Source organism: Rana temporaria, chromosome 11 (assembly GCF_905171775.1).
Source record: "Rana temporaria chromosome 11, aRanTem1.1, whole genome shotgun sequence".
In the NCBI taxonomy this organism is placed as follows: domain Eukaryota; kingdom Metazoa; phylum Chordata; class Amphibia; order Anura; family Ranidae; genus Rana; species Rana temporaria.
In genome coordinates, this window is record NC_053499.1 from 19,087,179 (window position 1) to 19,109,163 (window position 21,985).

At 45.7% G+C, this 21,985-nt stretch overlaps 1 protein-coding gene across 1 annotated transcript in view; it reads left to right on the plus strand.

The window, feature by feature from the left end:
- ABTB2 (ankyrin repeat and BTB domain containing 2) overlaps window positions 1-21,985 on the plus strand; it is a 143,255-nt gene that overhangs the window by 98,133 nt on the left and 23,137 nt on the right. Inside the window, exons 4-9 of the mRNA XM_040328097.1 lie at window positions 2,799-2,951; window positions 6,470-6,635; window positions 11,532-11,621; window positions 16,788-16,889; window positions 19,024-19,120; window positions 20,572-20,707. Coding sequence (XP_040184031.1) covers window positions 2,799-2,951; window positions 6,470-6,635; window positions 11,532-11,621; window positions 16,788-16,889; window positions 19,024-19,120; window positions 20,572-20,707 — 744 coding nt within the window. The remainder of the gene's footprint in view (window positions 1-2,798; window positions 2,952-6,469; window positions 6,636-11,531; window positions 11,622-16,787; window positions 16,890-19,023; window positions 19,121-20,571; window positions 20,708-21,985) is intronic.

Genomic DNA, 21,985 nt, shown 5'->3' on the forward strand with positions numbered 1-21,985 from the left:
ATACCACCAAAAGAAAGCTCTATTTGTGGGGAAAAAAAGGACTCCAATTTTGTTTGGGAGCCTTGTCGCACGACCGCGCAATTGTCTGTTAAAGCGACGCAGTGCCGAATCGCAAAACCTGGCCGGGTCCTTTTATCTGCCTAAAGGTCCCGGTCTTAAGTGGTTAATCAGATTACATTTTCGCAAATAAAGTATTTTAGTATGACAATAGGTAACATACATAGACACACATAACACAAAACAAACTGATCTTAATACAGAAATGCAGAGGAGTCCCCAAAGAAAATGCAGACAGCATTAGGATAAACAAAGTAAATGCACTAAATACACATTTGCTTTCAAACTACAAACCAACCATAGAAATCACAAGGAGCATTTATAGGAAAAGGAATTCTTGTGAAGATATCCAGAGGGATTATGACAAAAAAAAAAAGGAGATTAAAGTCATGATAAAGTTTTGGTATCATAGTAAAACATCCCTATTCAGAGTCTACCGATAAATGTAGGATATAGAATACATGAAGAAATATGGGTAAGAGAAATTCCAATTCCACCCCACCAACTGCTAAGTCCAACCACTGAGACCACAATAAGATGAGTTCAGTGGGAGTTTACACTTTTCATCTCATTTGTTCATAGGAGATAAATGTATTTAATTGTTATCCAGTCTCCAACCATTCTACATTCTGCAAATAGGGATCTGGAAATTGCTAGAGCTTATCTTTCAGTTGCAGCTCTCTTTAAAAGAATGCAAAATCCAGAGGGACCCCATGTCTAAAATGTAAAATATGTAACTGTTACTTATCAATAGGAAACCCGAGCCTGGGACAATGACCGCTCTGATGAAATTAACATTAGAAGCCCCCCCCCCCCCCATCAAGACAGAGTGCCCCCATCAGGTCAGAGCCCTCCCATCACATCAGAGTCTACCCATCTCATCAGAAACCCCCTATACATGAAAGCCCCCCACATCTCATATTCCCCCTATTCTAGTGTCCTGACTAAATCTGAGGACCCCCAGTCACACGGTTCCCCATCACAAAGCCCCCCAATTACACAGTCTTCCATTACCGATCGCCCAAACACAGTCTCCCTATTACAGAGCCCCACAAATCACAGTGCCCCATTACAGAGCCCCCCCATTTACACAGTCCCCTATCACAGAGCCCCTCCAATCACACAGTACCCCCCCAGTCATACAGTCCCCTATCACACAGTCCTCTATCACTGAGCCCTTTTCATTAACACAGTACCCCCAGTCACACAGTCCCCTATCACAGAGCCCCTCCAATCACACAGTACCCCCCAGTCATACAGTCCCCTATCACACAGTCCTCTATCACTGAGCCCTTTTCATTAACACAGTACCCCCAGTCACACAGTCCCCTATCACAGAGCCCTTTCCAATCACACAGTACCCCCAGTCACACAGTCCCCTATCACAGAGCCCCTCCAATCACACAGTACCCCCCCCAGTCACACAGTCCCCTATCACAGAGCCCCCCCCCCTAATCACACAGTCCCCTATCACAGAGCCCTTCCAATCACACAGTACCTCCAGTCCCCTTTCACAGAGCCCCCCAAATCACACAGTCTCCTATGACAGAGCCCCTCCAATCACACAGTACCCCCCCCCCCCAGTCACACAGTCCCTTATCACAGAGCCCCCCCAATCACACAGTACCCCCTCAGTCACTCAGTCCCCTATCACAGAGCCCCTCCAATCACACAGTACCCCCCCAATCACTCGGTCCCCTATCACAGAGCCCCCCCAATCACACAGTACCCTTTCAGTCACTGAGTCCCCTATCACAGACCCCGCCCAAACACACAGTCCCCTATCACAGAGCCCCTCCAATTACACAGTACCCCCCCCCCCCCAGTCACACAGTCCCTTATCACAGAGCCCCCCCAATCACACAGTACCCCCTCAGTCACTCAGTCCCCTATCACAGAGCCCCTCCAATCACACAGTACCCCCCCCAGTCACACAGTCCCCTATCACAGAGCCCCCCCAATCACACAGTACCCTTTCAGTCACTCAGTCCCCTATCACAGACCCCGCCCAAACACACAGTCCCCTATCACAGAGCCCCTTCAATTACACAGTACCCCCCCAGTCACACAGTCCCTTATCACAGAGCCCCCCCAATCATACAGTCTCCTATCACAGAGCCCTTCCAATCACACAGTACCCCCAGTCCACTATCACAGAGCCCCCTAATCACACAGTCCCCTATCACAGAGCCCCTCCAATCACACAGTACCCCCCCCCCCCCCATCACACAGTCCCCTATGAAATAGCCCCCCAATCACACCATCCCCTATCACAGAGCCCCTCCAATCACACAATATCGTTTGTCGTTTTGCCCACACACTATCATTTTAATTGACACAAAAAACGACGTTTTGAAAAACGACACAAAAAATTCAAGCATGTTCGAATTTTTTTTTGTCGTTTTTCAGAAGACATAAAACGACGTTTTCCCCACACACGGTCATTTTAAATGACGTTTTTAAAAACAACGTTTTTTTTCATCACAAAAAACGACCGTCTGTACGCGGCATAAATGTTGTTTTTGTCCCTGTTGAAAGACTTTGCCGCACCTCCTGTGCTTGTAGGGGTAAAGATTGTGCTGCATTTAGACATATCTGACAGAGGTTCTAATCCTTCTCCATCCTATCCATCACTAAAAGAAAGGTTTTGGCTGGAGTGACACTAGAATGACAGCTCAGTAGTAACGATTTTTTATAAAAGTTTAACGAGTTGTATAAAGAGTTTGCATTTACTCCTCCAGGCCATTTATTCTGCTGCCGCCCCTCATGGAATGGATGCGTGTAGCCATCACATACGCTGAACACCGCCGCAGCCTGACCGTAGACGCTGATGACATCAGACAGACCGCCAGATTGCTCCTCCCTGGCCTGGACTGTGAACCGCGACAGCTCAAGTAAGTGACAGCAGAGCTGGGCTTTATACTGCTGGATGGAGGCATCTCTAAAGATACTCACAGATATGAGACTATTTCTTCCAGATCTGACCATTTATGGTGATACTTGGATGTCTATGCATCATGCACTTTGCAGCAAAAACTATTCCTATGTCTGTGTTTTATTTTATGGCCCGGATTCAGAAAGAAGATACGACGGCGTATCTCCTGATACACCATCGTATCTCTGAGTCCGGCCGTCGTATCTATGCGCCTGATTCATAGAATCAGGTTACGCATAGATATCCCTAAGATCCGACAGGTGTAAGTGACTTACACCGTCAGATCTTAGGCTGCAATCTCACGCTGGCCGCTAGGTGGCGCTTCCGTTTGTATACGCGAGGAATATGCAAATGAGGAGTTACGCCGATTCAGAAACGAACGACCGCCCGGCGCTTTTTTTTTACGTCGTTTGCGTTTGGCTTTTTCCGGCGTATAGTTACCCCTGCTATATGCGGCGTATTCTATGTTAAGTATGGCCGTCGTTCCCGGGTCGAATTTTGAATTTTTTACGTTGTTTGCGTAAGTCGTTCGTGAATACTGGTGGACGTAATTTACGTTCACGTCGAAACCAATGACATCCTAGCGACGTCATTTAGAGCAATGCATGCTGGGAAATATGACGGACGGCGCATGCGCAGTTCGTTCGGCGCGGGGACGCGCCTGATTTAAATTTTACACGCCCCCTACCCGCGGAATTTGAATTCTGCCGGGGGATTTACGATACGTCGCCGCAAATTTACAGGCAAGTGCTTTCTGAATAAAGCACTTTCCTCAAAAACTTGCAGCGGCGGATCGTAAATGAGATAGTTTACACGGATCTAAAGATCCGCTAACCTATCTGAATCTAGCCCTATGTATTTATTTGTCTGACTGGGGTTGCCCTTGAAGGCTAAGTTCACCTTTTCAAAAAAAAAAAAAAAAGCCCATTTATTATTTAAGGGGCCCCAGTAGATATTAAAAATGTGTGCAACTTTGTAAAATTATAATCTTGCTTTTTGTTGCTAGAGTGCAAAAACCATTGGTAGGGAAGGAACGTCAAATGGTATAAAACAAGGCAGGATGTGGGGGGTTGCGATCTAGAAGTTTTTAAGCCAGGCTTCTAAAGGGGACCCACATGGCCTACAGGTAAAAAAAATTAAATGAATGAACTTTTTACAAAGTTGCACAGATTTGTATTATCTACTGGGGCCCCTTGACGGCATTCCCGGTAAAAGTGAAATTCGTCTTTAAAATGGTTGTAAACCTCAGACATGAAATATGAAAAAAAGCATATCCCTCTAGAGCAGGGATAAGCAATTAGCGGACCTCCAGCTGTTGCAAAACTACAAGTCCCATCATGCTTCTGCCTCTGAGTGTCATGCTTGTGGCTGTCAGAGTCTTGCTATGCCTCATGGGATTTGTAGTTCTGCAACATCTGGAGGTCCGCTAATTGCATATCCCCGCTCTAGAGTGTGTACTTGTCTCAATCAGGAGCACTAAGTGTCATTTCTGTCTGCTGCTTAGTTCCTCTGCTATCAGCATGAGTCACCTCTGCATAGATGTGTGGGGGTGTGCCTGGGCACACCCTTATCACTATGTGCGGTGCCGATTCCCCCTACTGCCTAGTACTAGAAATAGGGTCAGCAGTTGTCACTGGGACAGGAAGGCAAAGACAGCATTAAAAACATGGTCAAAAGTTCTTCCAACCCTTCCCCACTTTACTAAAAATGTGTTATTGCCCATTTCCCATTGAAAAGATATATGTGTTAAATTCTTCATATTATAATATTCTAAAATTAATAAAAAATTATCAGGGATGGTGGAGCCCCTCCCATTGGACACAGCTGATATGCAGAGCCAGGATTTCACTAATAGAGTCTCTGAGCTATAGGAGAACCTGTCATGTGGTAAAAACGTCAATATCTAGTTTGGGTGGGCTGACCCTTTAAATTGTAATATTCACATACCTCATTGGTAGACCCTATTTGACCACATTTGCTGGATCACATGACCAGACGGGATCAGAGGCGGCTCTTTAATTAGGCAAATCAGGCGGTCGCCTAAGGCCTCACACTCACAGGGGCCTCACAGACACCTAACTTACCCAATGCTTTACTCCAGTTTTAAGGGACAGGGAAACTTAACGTTGCTGTGCTCAGGCAGCGCTAAGAGCCCTGACTCGGGAGCGGGGCCGCCAGCCTCCCTAACAACCAGTGAATATCGGTGACAACACCACTTGTGACATCAATGACCCAGCATGCCCTCAGTCAATGACGTCACAAGGGGCGGGTTCAGCAGGTGACATCACCGAGTGGACCACGCCCCTTAGTTATTAAAGAGCAGGATCTGGGGGCCACCTTGTTAAAGGTGGTTTTCAGATTCCGATAAGCCCCCTGCCTGCAGACCCCCACAACCACCGGCCAGGGTTGTGGGGAAAAGGCATTTGCCCTTGAATTATTTTTCCCATCATGGGTGTAGGTGGGGGGCCCCATGTCAAGTTTTGCCTAAGGCCTCACAAAGCCTAGAGCCGCCTCTGGACGGGATCGAAAAAAGGTAAGTACATATTTTCCATACAGGATAGGTAGGAGAAGGGGGAGGGAACATTTTTAAGAATATAGTTAGCCTGCTCTTCCACTTTAATTATAAGTGCATCTTTAATCACAGTTTTATATTTTTTTTTGCCCTGCAAAGTCCAATGAATACCTGTTGATTCGACCAGTGAAGTCCACCTAATACCTGTGGTGGGGTGGCAACAATGCTGCACTGCTTCTGAATTCAGAGCACAGTTGCCACTCTCATTTGGGCTGTGCCTGCCTGCACCATAGTGGGTTCAGATGTGGAAGGGAGCGTAGTTATCAGCATTATCACTGCTGGTTCACAGGCTTGTAATTTTGTCAATGGACATCTGACCCACACCTAGTCCTGCCCACTGCTTTCTGGATTGACAGCACTGCCTCTGTTGCTGAAACCCTCCCACTGTGAGTTGGAGTGTCTGGGATGGGAAGCGTGTGAGACACACAAAAAATAAATAAAAAATTGGCCCAGTCAGGAAAGGACAATTGCTTAGGCCAGGGATCCTCAAACTACGGCCCTCCAGCTGTTGTAGAACTACACATCCCATGAGGCATTGTAACACACCGACATTCACAGACATGACTAGGCATGATGGGAATTGTAGTTCCTGAACAACTGGAGGGCCGTAGTTTGAAGACTCATGGCTTAGACTGTCATACAGGAGCCTTTATGTTACTTTAAAAGTAGACCAGGGATTTTGGAACCTCAAGCTGTCCTTCTACAAGTGCTCCTTGAGTTCCCCAGATTGCCAGAACCACTATGATCTCATCATACAGTATTTGTGAACATTTGGTGACCCATGCTTGTCAAAGAGGATGGGTTGATCAGAAGTTTCTACATGCATGTCCCACTGACATTATCTCCATCCACATCTTCTATCCCTCCTTATTCTCCCTTTGGAATTCTGCTGTTGTCTTTTATAGGCCGGAGTGTTGCTTTAGCTCCCTAAGACGCCTGGACGCTGGGGCAGCCGCTGAACGTTTTCAACAGGACCTGGGATTCCGAATGCTAAACTGCGGCCGCACTGATCTGATTCCTCAGGCGGTACGAGCACTGGGACCTGACGGAATAAACACCATGGATGATCAGGTGAGGGTGTGTTGTATAGATCCACCATAAATGTTCCAGAATGATAAGTTATTAGAAGTGACCCAACGTAAATGACTTGATTCAAGACATAGAAGTGGACAGTGGCGGCTGGTGTGAATTTGGGGGGGGGTGCACTTATCCTATCTATGCAGCACATCCCCGGCGGCTTCCCTTGCTCCTCGGCGGTGGCGGCGGCTCTCCCTTACCCTGCTCTCCACAGGCATCGGCGGCTTCAGTTTCCTCCCTCCTGCTCGGCGGCCAATTGGGACTCTACTCTTTTTGGCCAACGGGTCTCAGACCTGCTTCTGATTGGTCGGATTGAGGATCAGTGTTACATTCGCTGTTGTAACACCTGGGTGGGCATATAGCGCAATGCTCTGCACTCCGAGCCCACCCTATTTTGAAGCCTATGGCTCTAATCAGGTGCTTTAAATAAACACCCCCTGCCACTGTAATTTAGGCGATCGGCATCCTGAAAGGGGCCAGACGCCTGAATTGGGGGTGGCCGCGGCGGCCATGAATAGATTAATGCTATGTATGAATCTATCCATTATTCATATAGGGGGTGGCGTGGAGAGAGGGGACGGTGCCCAGGCGCCCCTAATGGACGGGCTGCCACTGGAAGTGGAATCGCTTAAATTTTTAAGAACCCGAAGTGAGTTTTCTAGAGTTACTCAGTACAAGAAAAATCCACCTGCTCCCTGCCTCATTCACACGACGGGCCGTTCGGGTCCACCTGTCAGTTTTGACGGCGGACCTGAACGGCCGCTCCATGCATCCCTATGGAGCATCGGATGTCAGTGGTGACATGTCCGCTGACATCCGACCCTATCCGATCCGCTAAAAACAGACGTATGGGGGGCACGTCCCCATCCGTCCATGTGGATCGGGTAAGATCTGATGAAAACGGACATGCTGTCCGTTTTCATCAGATCGCTCCATAGGACACAGCGATGCCCGACAAGCCCCTCCCCGCTCAGTGAGCAGAGAGGAGCTTGTCATCCGTCGGCTCAGCGGAGATCTGCGGACTGATCTGCCGCTGAGCTGGCGGGAGCAGGCGGACTCCGTAAGGAACGGAGTCCGCCTCGTGTGAATGGGGCCTTACGCATTTCACTCCATCTGGAGCTTAGTCATAAATTCACTCAATGAATAAGGTCTGGATGGAGTAAAACATGTAAAGGGGAGCAGGTTAATTTTTCTTGTGCCGGGTAATTCTAGTAAACTCGCTTTGGGTTCTTAGAAGTTCAGCAGCCCTATTTCGATTCCTTGCATTACAACGTTCAGCTGGTCACAGACTTTTTAGAGCTGGCGTCCTTCAATCAGTGCAGTAGGAGTGAGAAACCTAGAGCAGAGTATTCTGGGATTGTCTGCAATGGATGACTTGATGTCAACATATAAGAACTACTGTCCAAAACTATTACTTCAGTTGCAACCTTTATGTTGGCTTCCATTCTCACCGTGGATCCCTGTTTCCCTACACACCATGCCAGGAACATCAATATATTACAGAGTGGATTGGAACTCCATTATAGCTGCTATAGCAGGCGTGCACCATCCAGCAAGAGACAGAGATTTGTCCAAAGCCCTCGAACCCTTCGTACTCCCGAATCCTGGCCCCTCCTCTCTCTCCAGTCTTAGCTGTCCCCCTCTTTATATCATGGGCCCGCCAAAAGCCCAGGAGCTGAGCCGTACATGTTTAACCCTTGGTCCCCAGCCTGGGCTGGCTGCTGTACTAACCACACAGGAGCCATCAGAAGATGGGGACGCTGTAGTCATAAAGGGATGGGCATGGTCAGCAACAGTACTCAGGTAGGCCGGGGTGTTTTTAAACAATGCTCATTTGGTACTAAGGGTCCAAAGTGTGCCAAGAAAATATTCCTTACACATTACACCCCCACCACCAGCCTGAACTGGTGATACAAGGCAGGATGAATCCATGCTTTACACCAAATTCTGACCCGACCATCTGAATGTCGCAGCTCAAGTCAAGACTCATCAGACCAGGCAACATTTTTCCAATCTTCTATTGTCCAATTTTGGTGAGCCTGTGCGAATTGTAGCCTCAGTTTCCTGTTCTTAGCTGACAGGAGTGGCACCCGGTGTGGTCTTCTGCTGCTGTAGCTTATCTGCTTCAAGGTCTGATGTGTTGTGCGTTCAGAGATGGTATTCTGCATACCTTGGTTGTAGCGAGTGGTTATTGGAGTTACTGTTGCTTTTCTATCATCTTGAACCAGTCTGCCCATTCTCCTCTGACATCAAAAAGGCATTTTTCCTCCACACAACTGCCGCTCACTGGATATTTTCTCTCTTTCTGACCAATCTCTGTAAACCTGAGAGATGGTTTTGTGTGATAATCCCAGTAGATCAGCAGTTTTCGAAATACTCAGACCAGCCCGTCTGGCACCAGCAACCATGCCACATTCAAAGTCACTTAAATACCCTTTCTTCTCCATTCTGATGCTCACTTTGAACTTTAGCAAGTTGTCCTCACCACGTCTAGATGCCTAAATGCATTGAGTTGCTGCCGTGTGATTGGCTGATTAGCGATTTGTGTTACCGAGCAATTGAACAGGTGTACCTAATAAAGTGTCCGGTGAGTGTATTTCTCCCAGTAAAGGTTTCCATCAAACCATTTTGGCCAGTCACAATGGACTAAAGAAATGTTCACATTCACGGTGCTCTCCTGCATAGGTCTGGCTGCGGTCAGGATAAAAAAATCACTAGTAAATGTAATGTAAATTTATCTGCAGGATTTTTTTATGCTGGATCAAGAATCGCCATGTGCCGACTGTGAGAAATCTATTTTGGCAGCAGCTCTGTGCAGTAAAGTCCTATGTGGGATCATATGACTGACGTACCTGGACAGGGAACACACAGCTCTATTATGGTTTAAAAATATGTTTTGTCTAACTAAACAGCGAGATAATGCTTTAAAAATGCACGCTGATTAGGGAGTATTTATCATTAAAGAGACCCTGTCATCAGCCTAAAACTTTGCAGGTAAAGGCACAAAAAATAAAGTATTTTAAATGATTGGTTGCAGTGCTTTTCCTTTCCTTTAATTATTTTTTATTCAGTTGCAATGTGCCTTTTAAACATGATAGAAGTTTTGACTACTTTGAGACTCGATTCCATAGCACACGTCCTCCCTCCTTGCATTTTATAGGCCTCCCTTTTCTGGAAGGATGGCCAGATTGCGTAAAAGACTAATTGAGGGATTGAAGGATGAGGGATAGATAAATCGAAGGATGTATAGATTGAAGGATGGCCAGATTGAGAGATTAATGGATTAAAGGATGGAAAGAATGAGGGATGGGTGGAATAAAGGATGGATAGAATGAGGGATGTGTGGAATAAAAGATGGATAGAATGAGGGATGGATAGAATGAGGGATGGGTGGAATAAAGGATGGATAGAATGAGGGATGGGTGGAATGAAGGATGGATAGAATGAGGGATGTGTGGAATACAGGATGGATAGAATGAGGGATGGGTGGAATGAAGGATGGATAGAATGAGGGATGTGTGGAATAAAGGATGGATAGAATGAGGGATGGGTGGAATAAAGGATGGATAGAATGAGGGATGGGTGGAATAAAGGATGGATAGAATGAGGGATGGGTGGAATAAAGGATGGATAGAATGAGGGATGGGTGGAATAAAGGATGGATAGAATGAGGGATGTGTGGAATAAAGGATGGATAGAATGAGGGATGGGTGGAATAAAGGATGGATAGAATGAGGGATGGGTGGAATAAAGGATGGATAGAATGAGGGATGGGTGGAAAAAAGGATGGATAGAATGAGGGATGGGTGGAATAAAGGATGGATAGAATGAGGGATGGGTGGAATAAAGGATGGATAGAATGAGGGATGTGTGGAATAAAGGATGGATAGAATGAGGGATGGGTGGAATAAAGGATGGATAGAATGAGGGATGTGTGGAATAAAGGATGGATAGAATGAGGGATGGACCAATTGAAGGATGAACTGATTGAGGGATGAATGGATTAAAGTATGGATCCAAGGATGGACAGATCAAGGGATAGATGCATTGAAACTCATCCACCTTACCAACCGCTCTCTCTGCTACTCCTCTCTGTCAATCCCTCCACTGGCTTCCACTCACCTAACAAATTAAATTCAAACTACTAACAATTACCTACAAAGCCATCCACAACTCTGCCCCTAGCTACATCACTGATCTAGTCTCTAAATACCAACCTAATTGTTCTCTTTGTTCTTCTCAAGACCTCCTACTCTCTAGCTCTCTCATCACCTGCTTCCAAGCTCGTCTCCAGGACTTTTCCAGAGCCTCTCCAAGCCTATGAAACTCCTTACCCCAATCTATCCGCCTATCTCCTTCTCTATTGGCTTTTAGAGGATCCCTAAAAACCCTCCTTTTTAGAGAAACCTACCCTTCCCACACCTAACAACTGTATTTGCATTTGAGTCCATCTGATCATCTCCCACAGCTACTACCCTTTGTTCCACTTGACCCTCCCTTCTAGATTGTAAGCTCTAACGAGCAGCGCCCTCTGATACCTCCTGTATTGATTCATATTGTGACTGTACTGTCTTCCCTGATGTAAAGCGCTGCGCAAACTGTTGGCGCTATATAAATCCTGTATAATAATAATAATTGAAGAATGAATAGACTGAGGGATACATAGATTAAAGAAGGAATGGATTGAAATATGAATAAAGGATGGATGGGCTGAAGAATGGAAATATTGAGGGATGGATAGGTTGAGAGATGGATGGATACAATGAAAGATAGATAAATAAATAGATCATTTCTATCAAGCTGATTACATTCAAACATTTTACTGCCCAAAAACAATAAATAATAATCCTCTAAATCCCCTTTAATATGTAAACGTTGCTCCTTTTCCAGGGTTTGACGCCGCTCATGTACGCCTGTGCAGCTGGGGATGAGGCCATGGTGCAGATGTTGATAGAAGCTGGAGCTGACCTGGATGCTGCGGTAAGAGAGTCACTTGTGGGACTTATATACTTATAGGAGCATCACTACGATGGCTGGGTCACCACCAAGAAAAAGAATACTGACAGTCTACTGACTGGAATGGTACCAGCTGATTGGAGAAAAGCCAATGTAGCACCAATATTTAAAAAGGGCCCAACATACCTCCCTGGGAATTACAGACCAGTTAGCCTAACATCATTAGTATGCAAGCTCTTGGAGGGGGTGATAAGGGACTATATACACAAGATTTTAGTAATGAGACTGGTATCATCAGCATGGATTCATGAAGAATCGTTCTTGCCAAACCAATCTATTAACTTTCTATGAGTAGGTGAGTTGCCATCTAGATAAAGGAAGGCCCGTAGATGTGGTATATCTGGATTTTGCAAAAGCATTTGACACAGGTTCCCCATAAACCTTTACTGTACAAAATAAGGTCTGTCGGCATGGACCATAGGGTGAGTACATGGATTGAAAACTGGCTACAGGGGCGAGTTCAGAGGGTGGTGATAAATGGGGAGTACTCGGATTAGTCAGGGGTGGGTAGTGGGGTCCCCCAGGGTTCTGAGCTGGGACCAATCCTATTTAATTTGTTCATAAACGACCTGGAGGATGGGGTAAACAGCTCAATCTCTGTTTTTGCGGATCATACTAAGCTAAGCAGGGCAATAACTTCTCCGCAGGATGTGAAAACCTTGCAGATCTGAACAAATGAATGGGGTGGACAACTACATGGCAAATGAGGTTCAATGTAGAAAAATGTAAAATAATGCATTTGGGTGGCAAAAATATGAATGCAATCTATACACTGGGGGGGGAGAACCTCTGGGGGAATCTAGGATGGAAAAGGACCTGGGGGTCCTAGTAGATGATAGGCTCAGCAATGGCATGCGATGCCAAGCTGGCATGCATTAAAAAGGGGATTAACTCCAGTGATAAAACGATAATTCTTACCCATCATGGTTCCCTATGCTACACATCTGGGTACTATTTGTAGTGAGAAGAGGAGCCCCAAAATGTTTTTGACTTTTTTTGTTATTTTTTCGGTTTACGTTTGACCTTTTCATGTAGGTCAAATATGTGGACAATGATACATAAAGCTGCACATAAATATAAGATTGTCAGTGATGCAACCGAATCATAACTGATTTGTAAATGTACAATTACCGTATTTATCGACGTATACCGCGCACTTTTTTGCCCTGAAAATCAGGGCAAAATCGTGGGTGCGCGGTATACGCCGATACCCGCTTTCCCGCGCCGAGTTTGAATACTGCGCCGACATATACCGAGCGCAGTACACTCGTGTATTGTCGGGCAGTCTCGGCTCCTCCCGCGCTGACGTCCTGGACGTACAGGACGTCAGCGCGAGAGTAGCCGAGCATTGCCGACAGCATTGCCGACAATACACGAGTGTACTGCGCTCTGTATATGTCGGCGCAGTATTCAAACTCGGCGCGGGAAATGAGCGGGGAGGACGCCGGACCCGACGAAGAGGACACCCGAAGCCGCAGACGGACGACGGACCCGACGAGGCCGTCGATGGACGCCGCGCAAAACACCAAAACTGTAAAAACTTTTTTTCCACAGGATTCGGGGCAACTTTAGGGGTGCGTGGTATACGCGGGACCGCGCTATACCGCGATAAATACGGTACTTCCTATCACAATGATAAATGCTGATCTTGTTTTGTTAAAAAAAATTCTGAATAAAAATATTGGAAAAGAAAACAATAATTCTTCCGCTCTACAAGACTCTGGTCCGGCCGCACCTGGAGTATGCTGCCCAGTTCTGGGCACCAATCCTCAGGAAGGATGTACTGGAAATGGAGCGAGTCCAGAGAAGGACGACAAAGCTAATAAAGGGACTGGAGGATATTAGTTATGAGGAAAGGTTGCGAGCACTGAACTTATTCTCTCTGGAGGAGACGCTTGAGAGGGGATATGATTTCATTATACAAATACCTTACTGGTGACTCCACAATAGGGGTAAAACTTTTTTTAGTGTTTTATTGCCTAGAAATTTGCTTTTTTTTTTTTTTAAATCATTCTAGCCTGAAATGCACAAAAAAAAAACTGTAAAACAACCACAAAAAAAGAAAGTTGTAAGAGAACCAAATTTACCCAAATTGTGTGCCTGCAAATGACCCCCTTTGTATATGAGGCCACACTGATATTTCTGGCTCCTCCTAGCATATTTGGGTATCAAAGAACAATTGTAGTATAATTATTTATCCGTCCTCGCCCCATGTATTACAACATCATATTGGAACACTGAAATGACAAGTAACAACTAGCAATATAATAAATTATAATTGGGTTTAGCAAGCCAAATACAACATTACAGGCAATCTAGCCCCCAAAATATGTTTTTACTTGGTGTCCCTTTAAGCAGAGGCCGGGTACGGCTGAAAGGCTGCTGCTGTTTCACAAGGAGGTAATATTGTGGCTCTTGTGGTTTTTTTATTATTAGGAAAATCTGCTGAGTTCTTCAACACGATGCTGATCCAATTAGAGAATATTCAGGCTCGGGCAGCTCTAACCAAGTCTTTGAAGTTTTTTTTTTTTCAAAAATTCCTGTTTGCTACCACAGTGCTATAGAAGGGTGTTAAAGAGCAATTTAAATAAAAACGCAAATTGTGTTACATAAAGAAGTGATTCATCACGTCCATAGTATGCTTGTGAAAACTCCACCGCTAATGACAAAACTGGGGATCTTTTTTACATTATATTGACATTTGCTATGTGGTGATCTATAGCCTGCTTGTCTTCTGCAGCCGCTTCTATTTTTTTTTTAGATCTGTTCAATAAGTGCAAAATCAAGTTGATCCTGACAGAAATCTTGTGAGCTGGTAACCTTTTGTGCTCTCTGTGAGAATGATATACCGCTCCAGATGGTAATCTCAACACTGACCTCCCCTAGATGAAGAAAGGGTGCCGGCCCCGGCATGTGCGATGGTCATGTAGTAAAGTAAATCCAGATAGCGCCACTCTGATCCAATCACCTTTATTGGTATAAAAACAGTCCATACAGTACAAGAAGTGCAGGAACCGCTGTAGCTAACGCGTTTCAACCCTCACTGGTGCTTAGCGATGACCCAGCACCAGTGAGGGTGTGAAATGGGCTTGTTCTGACCTCACTAGACATGGCTGAGGTATAATTAGACGGACAGCTAACTCTCCTCCCTTAAAGCGGAGTTCCACCCAATAGTGGAACTTCTGCTTAACCACTTCCAGACCTTAGGTGTTTTTCAGATTTGGTGTTTGTAAGACTAAAACAGTTTTTTCTGCTAGAAAATTACTTAAAACCCCCAAACATTATATTTTTTTTTCTAACACCCTAGAGAATAAAATAGTGGTCATTGCAATACTTTTTGTCACACCGTATTTGCGCAGCGGTCTTACAAGCGCACTTTTTTTGGAAAAAATTAACTTTTTTGAATTAAAGAATAAGACAACAATAAATTAGGCCCAATTTTTTTACATATTGTGAAAGATAATGTTACGCCAAGTAAAATGATACCCAACATGTCACGGTTAAAAATTGCGCCTGCTCGTGGCATGGCGTCAAATTTTTACCCTTAAAAATCTTGATAGGCGACGTTTAAAAAATTCTATAGGTTGCATTTTTTGAGCTACAGAGTAGCTCTAGGGCTAGAATTATTGCTCTCGCTCTAACGATCGCGGCGATACCTCACTTGTGTGATTTGAACACCGTTTTCATATGCGGGCGCTACTCCCGTATGCGTTCGCTTCTGCGCGCGAGCTCGTCGGGACGGGGCGCTTTAAAAAATTTTTTTTTTGTTTTCTTATTTATTTTTATTTATTTTATTACTTTTTACACTGGAAAAAAAAAATTATCACTTTTATTCCTATTACAAGGAATGTAAACATCCCTTGTAATAGAAAAAAGCATGACAGGTCCTCTTCAATATGAGATCTGGGGTCAAAAAGACCTCAGATCTCATAATTAGACTAAAATGCAAGAAAAAAAAAAAATATATATGAAACTGTCATTTTTTCAAATGACAAAAAAAAAATGTTTCTTTAAGAGGCTGGGCGGGACTGACGTTTTGACGTCACTTCCGCCCAGCAGAGCTATGGGGACGGGCAAAGGAGATTTTTCCTTCACTCGCAACCCCAGTCACCAGCCGAACGGTCCCGATCGTCTCCGCCGCTACCGACGGCTCCGGTAAGCAGCGGAGGGGGAGGGGGGGGGCCCCTCTCCCGCCACCGATAACGCCGATCTCGCGGCGAATCCGCCGCGGAGACCGCCGTTATCGTGTACCGGACCGCGCACACTAAAGATCGATACCTCGGTTGTGGCAGCAGCTGCTGCCGTTACCGAGATATCAATCTTTAAAAATAGGACGTACATCGTCGTGCGCAGGTCTGGAAGTGGTTAAACCACTCTTCGCCCACTTACATGCATGTCATTTTTTGGGGGGGGGGGGGAGTGGGGGCTTCAGTAATAGTGGGACTTCCTGTACCACTTTCTCCTTCCGCCCAGGGACCGCTTGGGCAACTCCTATTTCTGTAGGCGATCGCCTGAGACACGTGACAGGTCCCAGGCGATCGTTTGTCCACTCGTGGAGCGCAACGCCGCTCGCACATGCGCAGTGAGTGCCCGATTGTGAAGCCGAAAGCTGTCACGGCCGGGTGCCCACAGTTAGAGTTGAGGCGCCGGTGGAAAGGGGGGGAGAGGAGCCTGTAAAAAAAACAATACAGTCACCAGTCCTGAGAGACGTCAAATCTGCCACATTGCCACTCTGGACCTGAAAAGATCCTCCGAAATCTGTCCAGTTCTTACAATCTCTAAAACTCTGACATCCTTCTACAAAGCTGTCCTAACAGCAGGATGTAGATTGGGGGTCCTTGTTGCGTCTTCTGGTATAACAATACCCTCTGTGTGAGCAATTCATCAGGAGAAGAACCAAAGGTGCATCCCCCATAGGTGCTCCAGTCCTTGTTGATTTGAACGTTATGCAGATCAATGTGAAATGCTTCCCTCGTCTCTTTCCTCCAGCATATTAATACAAATCTTGTGCGTTGAGAATCGGGAGGGGTCTGAATGTACCAGGAATCCGCACTCTATGTTCCCTTTTAGAGTCTAGGTGTATCAGCAGCTCACTATTAGAAGTAAATCTTATGGTTTCCCTTCTTGCAGGTGCCCAGCAGTTCCCCCCGACACCCATCTGTGCACCCTGACACCCGGCACTGGACTGCATTGACGTTTGCTGTCCTCCATGGACACATATCGGTTGTGCAGGTAAGTTGGAACAAGTCCGCTACAGATGCCTTCAGTAGACGCACAATGCCATAAAGAGTTCTGCCAACTTGTGAAATGGCATTAACTGGGGGACTGCAAACCATCGCCTGCAAGATGGCTGTCCCATCTTCACCGGTCATATATACACTACCCCACCTCCTCCTGTAGATACAATATGTCCTCACTGTGCAAAATAGGATCATGTGTGTTACCAGTCCATCCGCCCACTGGCAGCCATACAGACACACTACTTCATCTCCAGCAGCCACAAATGCCCCCCCATACCTGCCACTCATATATTGTATACAAACACATTTCCTCATCTCCAGCAGTCATAAATGCCCCCCCACCGCCCCTCCATACCTACCACCCATATATTGTATACACACATTACCTCATCTCCAGCAGTCATAAATACCACCCCCCCCCCCATACCTACCACTCATATATTGTATACACACATTACCTCATCTCCAACAGTCATAAATACCACCCCCCCATACCTACCACTCATATATTGTATACACACATTACCTCATCTCCAACAGTCATAAATACCACCCCCCCATACCTACCACTCATATATTGTATACACACATTACCTCATCTCCAACAGTCATAATACCCCCACCGCCCCCCATACCTACCACTCATATATTGTATACACACATTACCTCCTCTCCAACAGTCATAAATACCACCCCCCCATACCTACCACTCATATATTGTATAAACACATTACCTCATCTCCAACAGTCATAATACCCCCACCGCCCCCCATACCTACCACTCATATATTGTATACACACATTACCTCTTCTCCAACAGTAATAAATACCCCACCGCCCCTCCATACCTACCACTCATATATTGTATACACACATTACCTCATCTCCAACAATCATAAATACCCCCACCGCCCCTCCATACCTACCACTCATATATTGTATACACACATTACCTCATCTCCAACAATCATAAATACCCCCACCGCCCCCCATACCTATCACCCATATATTGTATACACACATTACCTCATCTCCAACAGTCATAAATACTCCCACCGCCCCTGTAACAGAATGACCCGTGATCCTCAGAGACTTTTGAAGGATTGGGGGTACTCATGTGCCAGCGTCACTAATGACTCTTGGGTCACCCTGTGCCCCTTTTGGGCATAGGGTGACTGGTAAATGATAATTCATGTTTTGCAGGATATCTTGGAATATTACAAGTTGTTAAAGTCTGACTCCAAACGGAGTGTTTTCATTCAATGGGGGGACACATGCTTTTGAGGTGTTAATTGCGTCTGCTCCTAGACATTCCATTGTGTGATGCTAATACTGTTTGTGTCCATTGTACTGATTAAGTCTGAAAGGTCAGATGTCTCCTTTTAGGGGTAGGGAATTAGCATGTCAATTATGTTTAGTAAAGGAATGTGTTTTGTGTAACAGGTGAGGGGAACTTGTCACAGAGACAGGACGTCTAGGGGATAATTAACTCACCTGAATGTCATTATCTAAAAGAATTTGATTGAAGCCCCATTGTGTGATGTGTAGGTGGAGTGTGTCTTTGTTCCTTTGATTACTGTAACATGCTTGTACTGTATATAAGAAAGCTAAGGAACCATTAAAGTCATTCATAAATTTTGAAACCAGAGAACAGAGCGTATGTCTCTCTTATTCTGGGAAATGAGATGGATCGTGTCTGATGTCTGTCGGACTGTCGGATAAGCTGTCTTGGGTTGATGGAATGGGGATATCGTAAACGGTGGTGACCGTTACCGCTCCCCATACCTACCACCCCATACCTACCACCCATATATTCTATACACACATTACCTCATCTCCAACAGTCATAAATACCCCCCCCCCATACCTACCACCCATATATTGTATACACACATTACCTCATCTCCAGCAGTCATAGATACTCCTCAATGGGACACAGACAGCAAAAGAAACTTTACAGTGTATCTAATCCCTACTCCATCTACAATGAAATGGACACGTTTTTGTTTGCTGTCCTTTGAGGAGGGAAGCTGGCTTGGCTCTACACAAATAATGACTGCCATATACTAGTGAGCGTTCTCTTATTGTGAGCCCAGCCTGATCTCTTTTGCTTTATTTCTCTCCAGTTACTCCTGGATGCCGGCGCCAGTGTGGAGGGCTCAGTCGGGAACAGCAGAGAAGACAACTATGCAGAGACCCCTTTACAGCTGGCCTCTGCTGCAGGTACTCCTTACACCCACCACCGGCCGTCACCACATTTCTGTCACCTTTTCTAACTCTGGACCTGAAACCTGACAGTCTCTGCTGTCTCTTAGGCCCCATACACACGGGAGGATTTATCCGCGGATACGGTCCAGCGGACCGTTTCCGCGGATAAATCCTCTCGAGGATTTCAGCAGATTTCTATGCGATGGAGTGTACTCGCCATCGCATTGAAATCCGCGCCGAAATCCTCTGGCGATGACGTGTCGCGCCATCGCCGCGATTATGACGTGGCGACGTGCGCGACGCTGTCATATAAGGAATTCCACGCATGCGTCGAATCATTACGACGCATGCGGGGGATCCCTTCGAACGGATGGATCCGGTGAGTCTATACAGACCAGCGGATCCATCCGTTGGGATGGATTCCAGCAGATGGATTTGCTTGGCATGTCAGCAAATATTCGATCTGCTGGAATCCATCCCAGGGGATAAATATCCGCGGAAACAGATCCGCTGGAGTGTACACACCATAGGATCTATCCGCTGAAACCCATTCACTGGGATTTTTCAGCGGATGGATTCTATCGTGTGTACGGGGCCTTAGGGATTGCATTGGTGAGATCTCTGCACTGAGTTCCTGGGTCTACATACATTCCTTGTTCTTAATAAGGGGTTCCCACCATCCATACTGGAATTTATTTTTAAGGCCTCATACACACTTGAGCTCAAACACTGGGGTTTTAAGGCGTTTTAGCTTCTTTTTTGTTTCTGCCTCTAAACGTACATCTATGTTAGCCTATGTGTCCGTGCACACTATAGGCGTTTAAGGGAGTTTAAAGGCAGAAAAAAAAAAACACCAATTTGCATTCAGGAGAGGAGATTTTGAGCTTCATGCTAGGTGTGATTATGCATACTAACATATTCTAATGGGCAGAATAAATTAATATTCTGGCCAATAGAATGCATTAATGCCAGATGTGAATGCATGCTCAGAATCAAGTCGACGCATGCTCGGAAGCATTGAACTTCATTTTTCTCAGCACGTCGTCGTTTTTTACGTCACTGAGTTTTGGATGGTCGGAATTTAGTCTGATAGTGTGTATGCAAGACTGATAAAAGTCAGCTTCATCGGATTTCCAATCCATCAGTTTTTAGACCGTCCGAATTCCGATCGTGTGTACAGGGCTTAATAGTTTCGCCACTGGTGTCAGTAGTTTTTTATTTTATTTTTTTACCATTTATTTTTTATTTTTTATTATATATATATATATAATGTCACTGACTCTCCATACAGAAAATGAAGGGGTTGGTAAATGACACATTTACCATCCCCTTCCCGGCTCTCCATCCTGACAGATCCCCTGCAGCAGCCAGGGGAGAGGGAGCCTGGCAGAGCTGCAGGGGACGGGCACAGGAGAGCAGTTTGCTCGTTGTCTGCGGCAGGATTTCATTTCTGATCTTCTTTGCAGGTAACTATGAGCTGGTCAGTCTTCTCCTGGACAGAGGAGCCGATCCCCTCCTGAACATGCTGGAAGCCGGGCGGGTGTCATCCTCGCTACACGAGGACATGAACTGCTTCAGCCACTCAGCCGCACATGGGCACAGGTAGGAACCCCGGCAATTCATCACTTCTAGAACACTCTCTGCCATAACTGCCTTTGGCCCTGCTTATACCTGTATACTTCTAAAATCAAATGTAATCAATCATGGACGTTTATTTCCCTCATCTCTAAATCCTTACTCTTCCCCCTTACATCAGGTGTCCCCCCATCAGAGTTCCCCCTTAGATCAGGTGCCCCCCATCAGAGTTCCCCTTTAGATCAGGTGCCCCCCATCAGAGTTCCCCTTTAGATCAGGTGCCCCCCATCAGAGTTCCCCTTTAGATCAGGTGCCCCCCATCAGAGTTCCCCTTTAGATCAGGTGCCCCCCATCAGAGTTCCCCCTTAGATCAGGTGCCCCCCATCAGAGTTCCCCCTTAGATCAGGTGCCCCCCATCAGAGTTCCCCCTTAGATCAGGTGCCCCCCATCAGAGTTCCCCCTTAGATCAGGTGCCCCCAATCAGAGTTCCCCCTTGGATCAGGTGCCCCCAATCAGCTCTTGGCACATACTGTATATACATAACACAGAATACTGCAGAAAGAAATTAAGAATAGGCTGAGCAGATTATATCCCACCATTCATATGCCACTGACCACATTTCTGCTCCTGCATACGGCTGTGTTCACATCTATGTGAGCGAGGGACTGCATGTAAATCTCATGCGTTCTCACACTCGCAGCAAAAATGCACTGCTGTTTAGCAAACGCACAGGGGGTCATTACTTCTTAATGGCACCCCCACGCATCGGAAACGGCAGCACGTTTTCCCATGTGCGGAAACAGACAGGCAGCCAGGATGTTCCATATTGTAACTTTGTATTGTAACAAAGCGATTTATTTTATTTATGTTGCACATTCCAACTTTTTGTGATGGAACTTTGCTGTATTTGTGATGGACTCTCCCTATAGTCTAGCATTAGCGCCATCTACCGTCTGAAAAGAGGTAGCGGACTATTCCAAAGCTAAACCTGAACCACACAGTATTAAAGTATATAGGGAATGCTTTATTTTGACAACTAAAACTGATTCATTTATTATTATTATTATCAATCATTCTATTTTTGTGGTCATTTCCCCCAGAGCTAGCATGTAATTATCCCCTGTTTTTATAAGCTTCCAAATCCATTTACATAGTTGGACTATTTTATTATTTATTACAGGTGTTTACATAGCGCTGATAATTTACACACCGCTTCACATATTTTATATTCACATCACTCCCTGTCCTTGGGGAGCTTACAATCTGAGGCCCCTCTCTCACATACATACACACACAAGGGCCAAT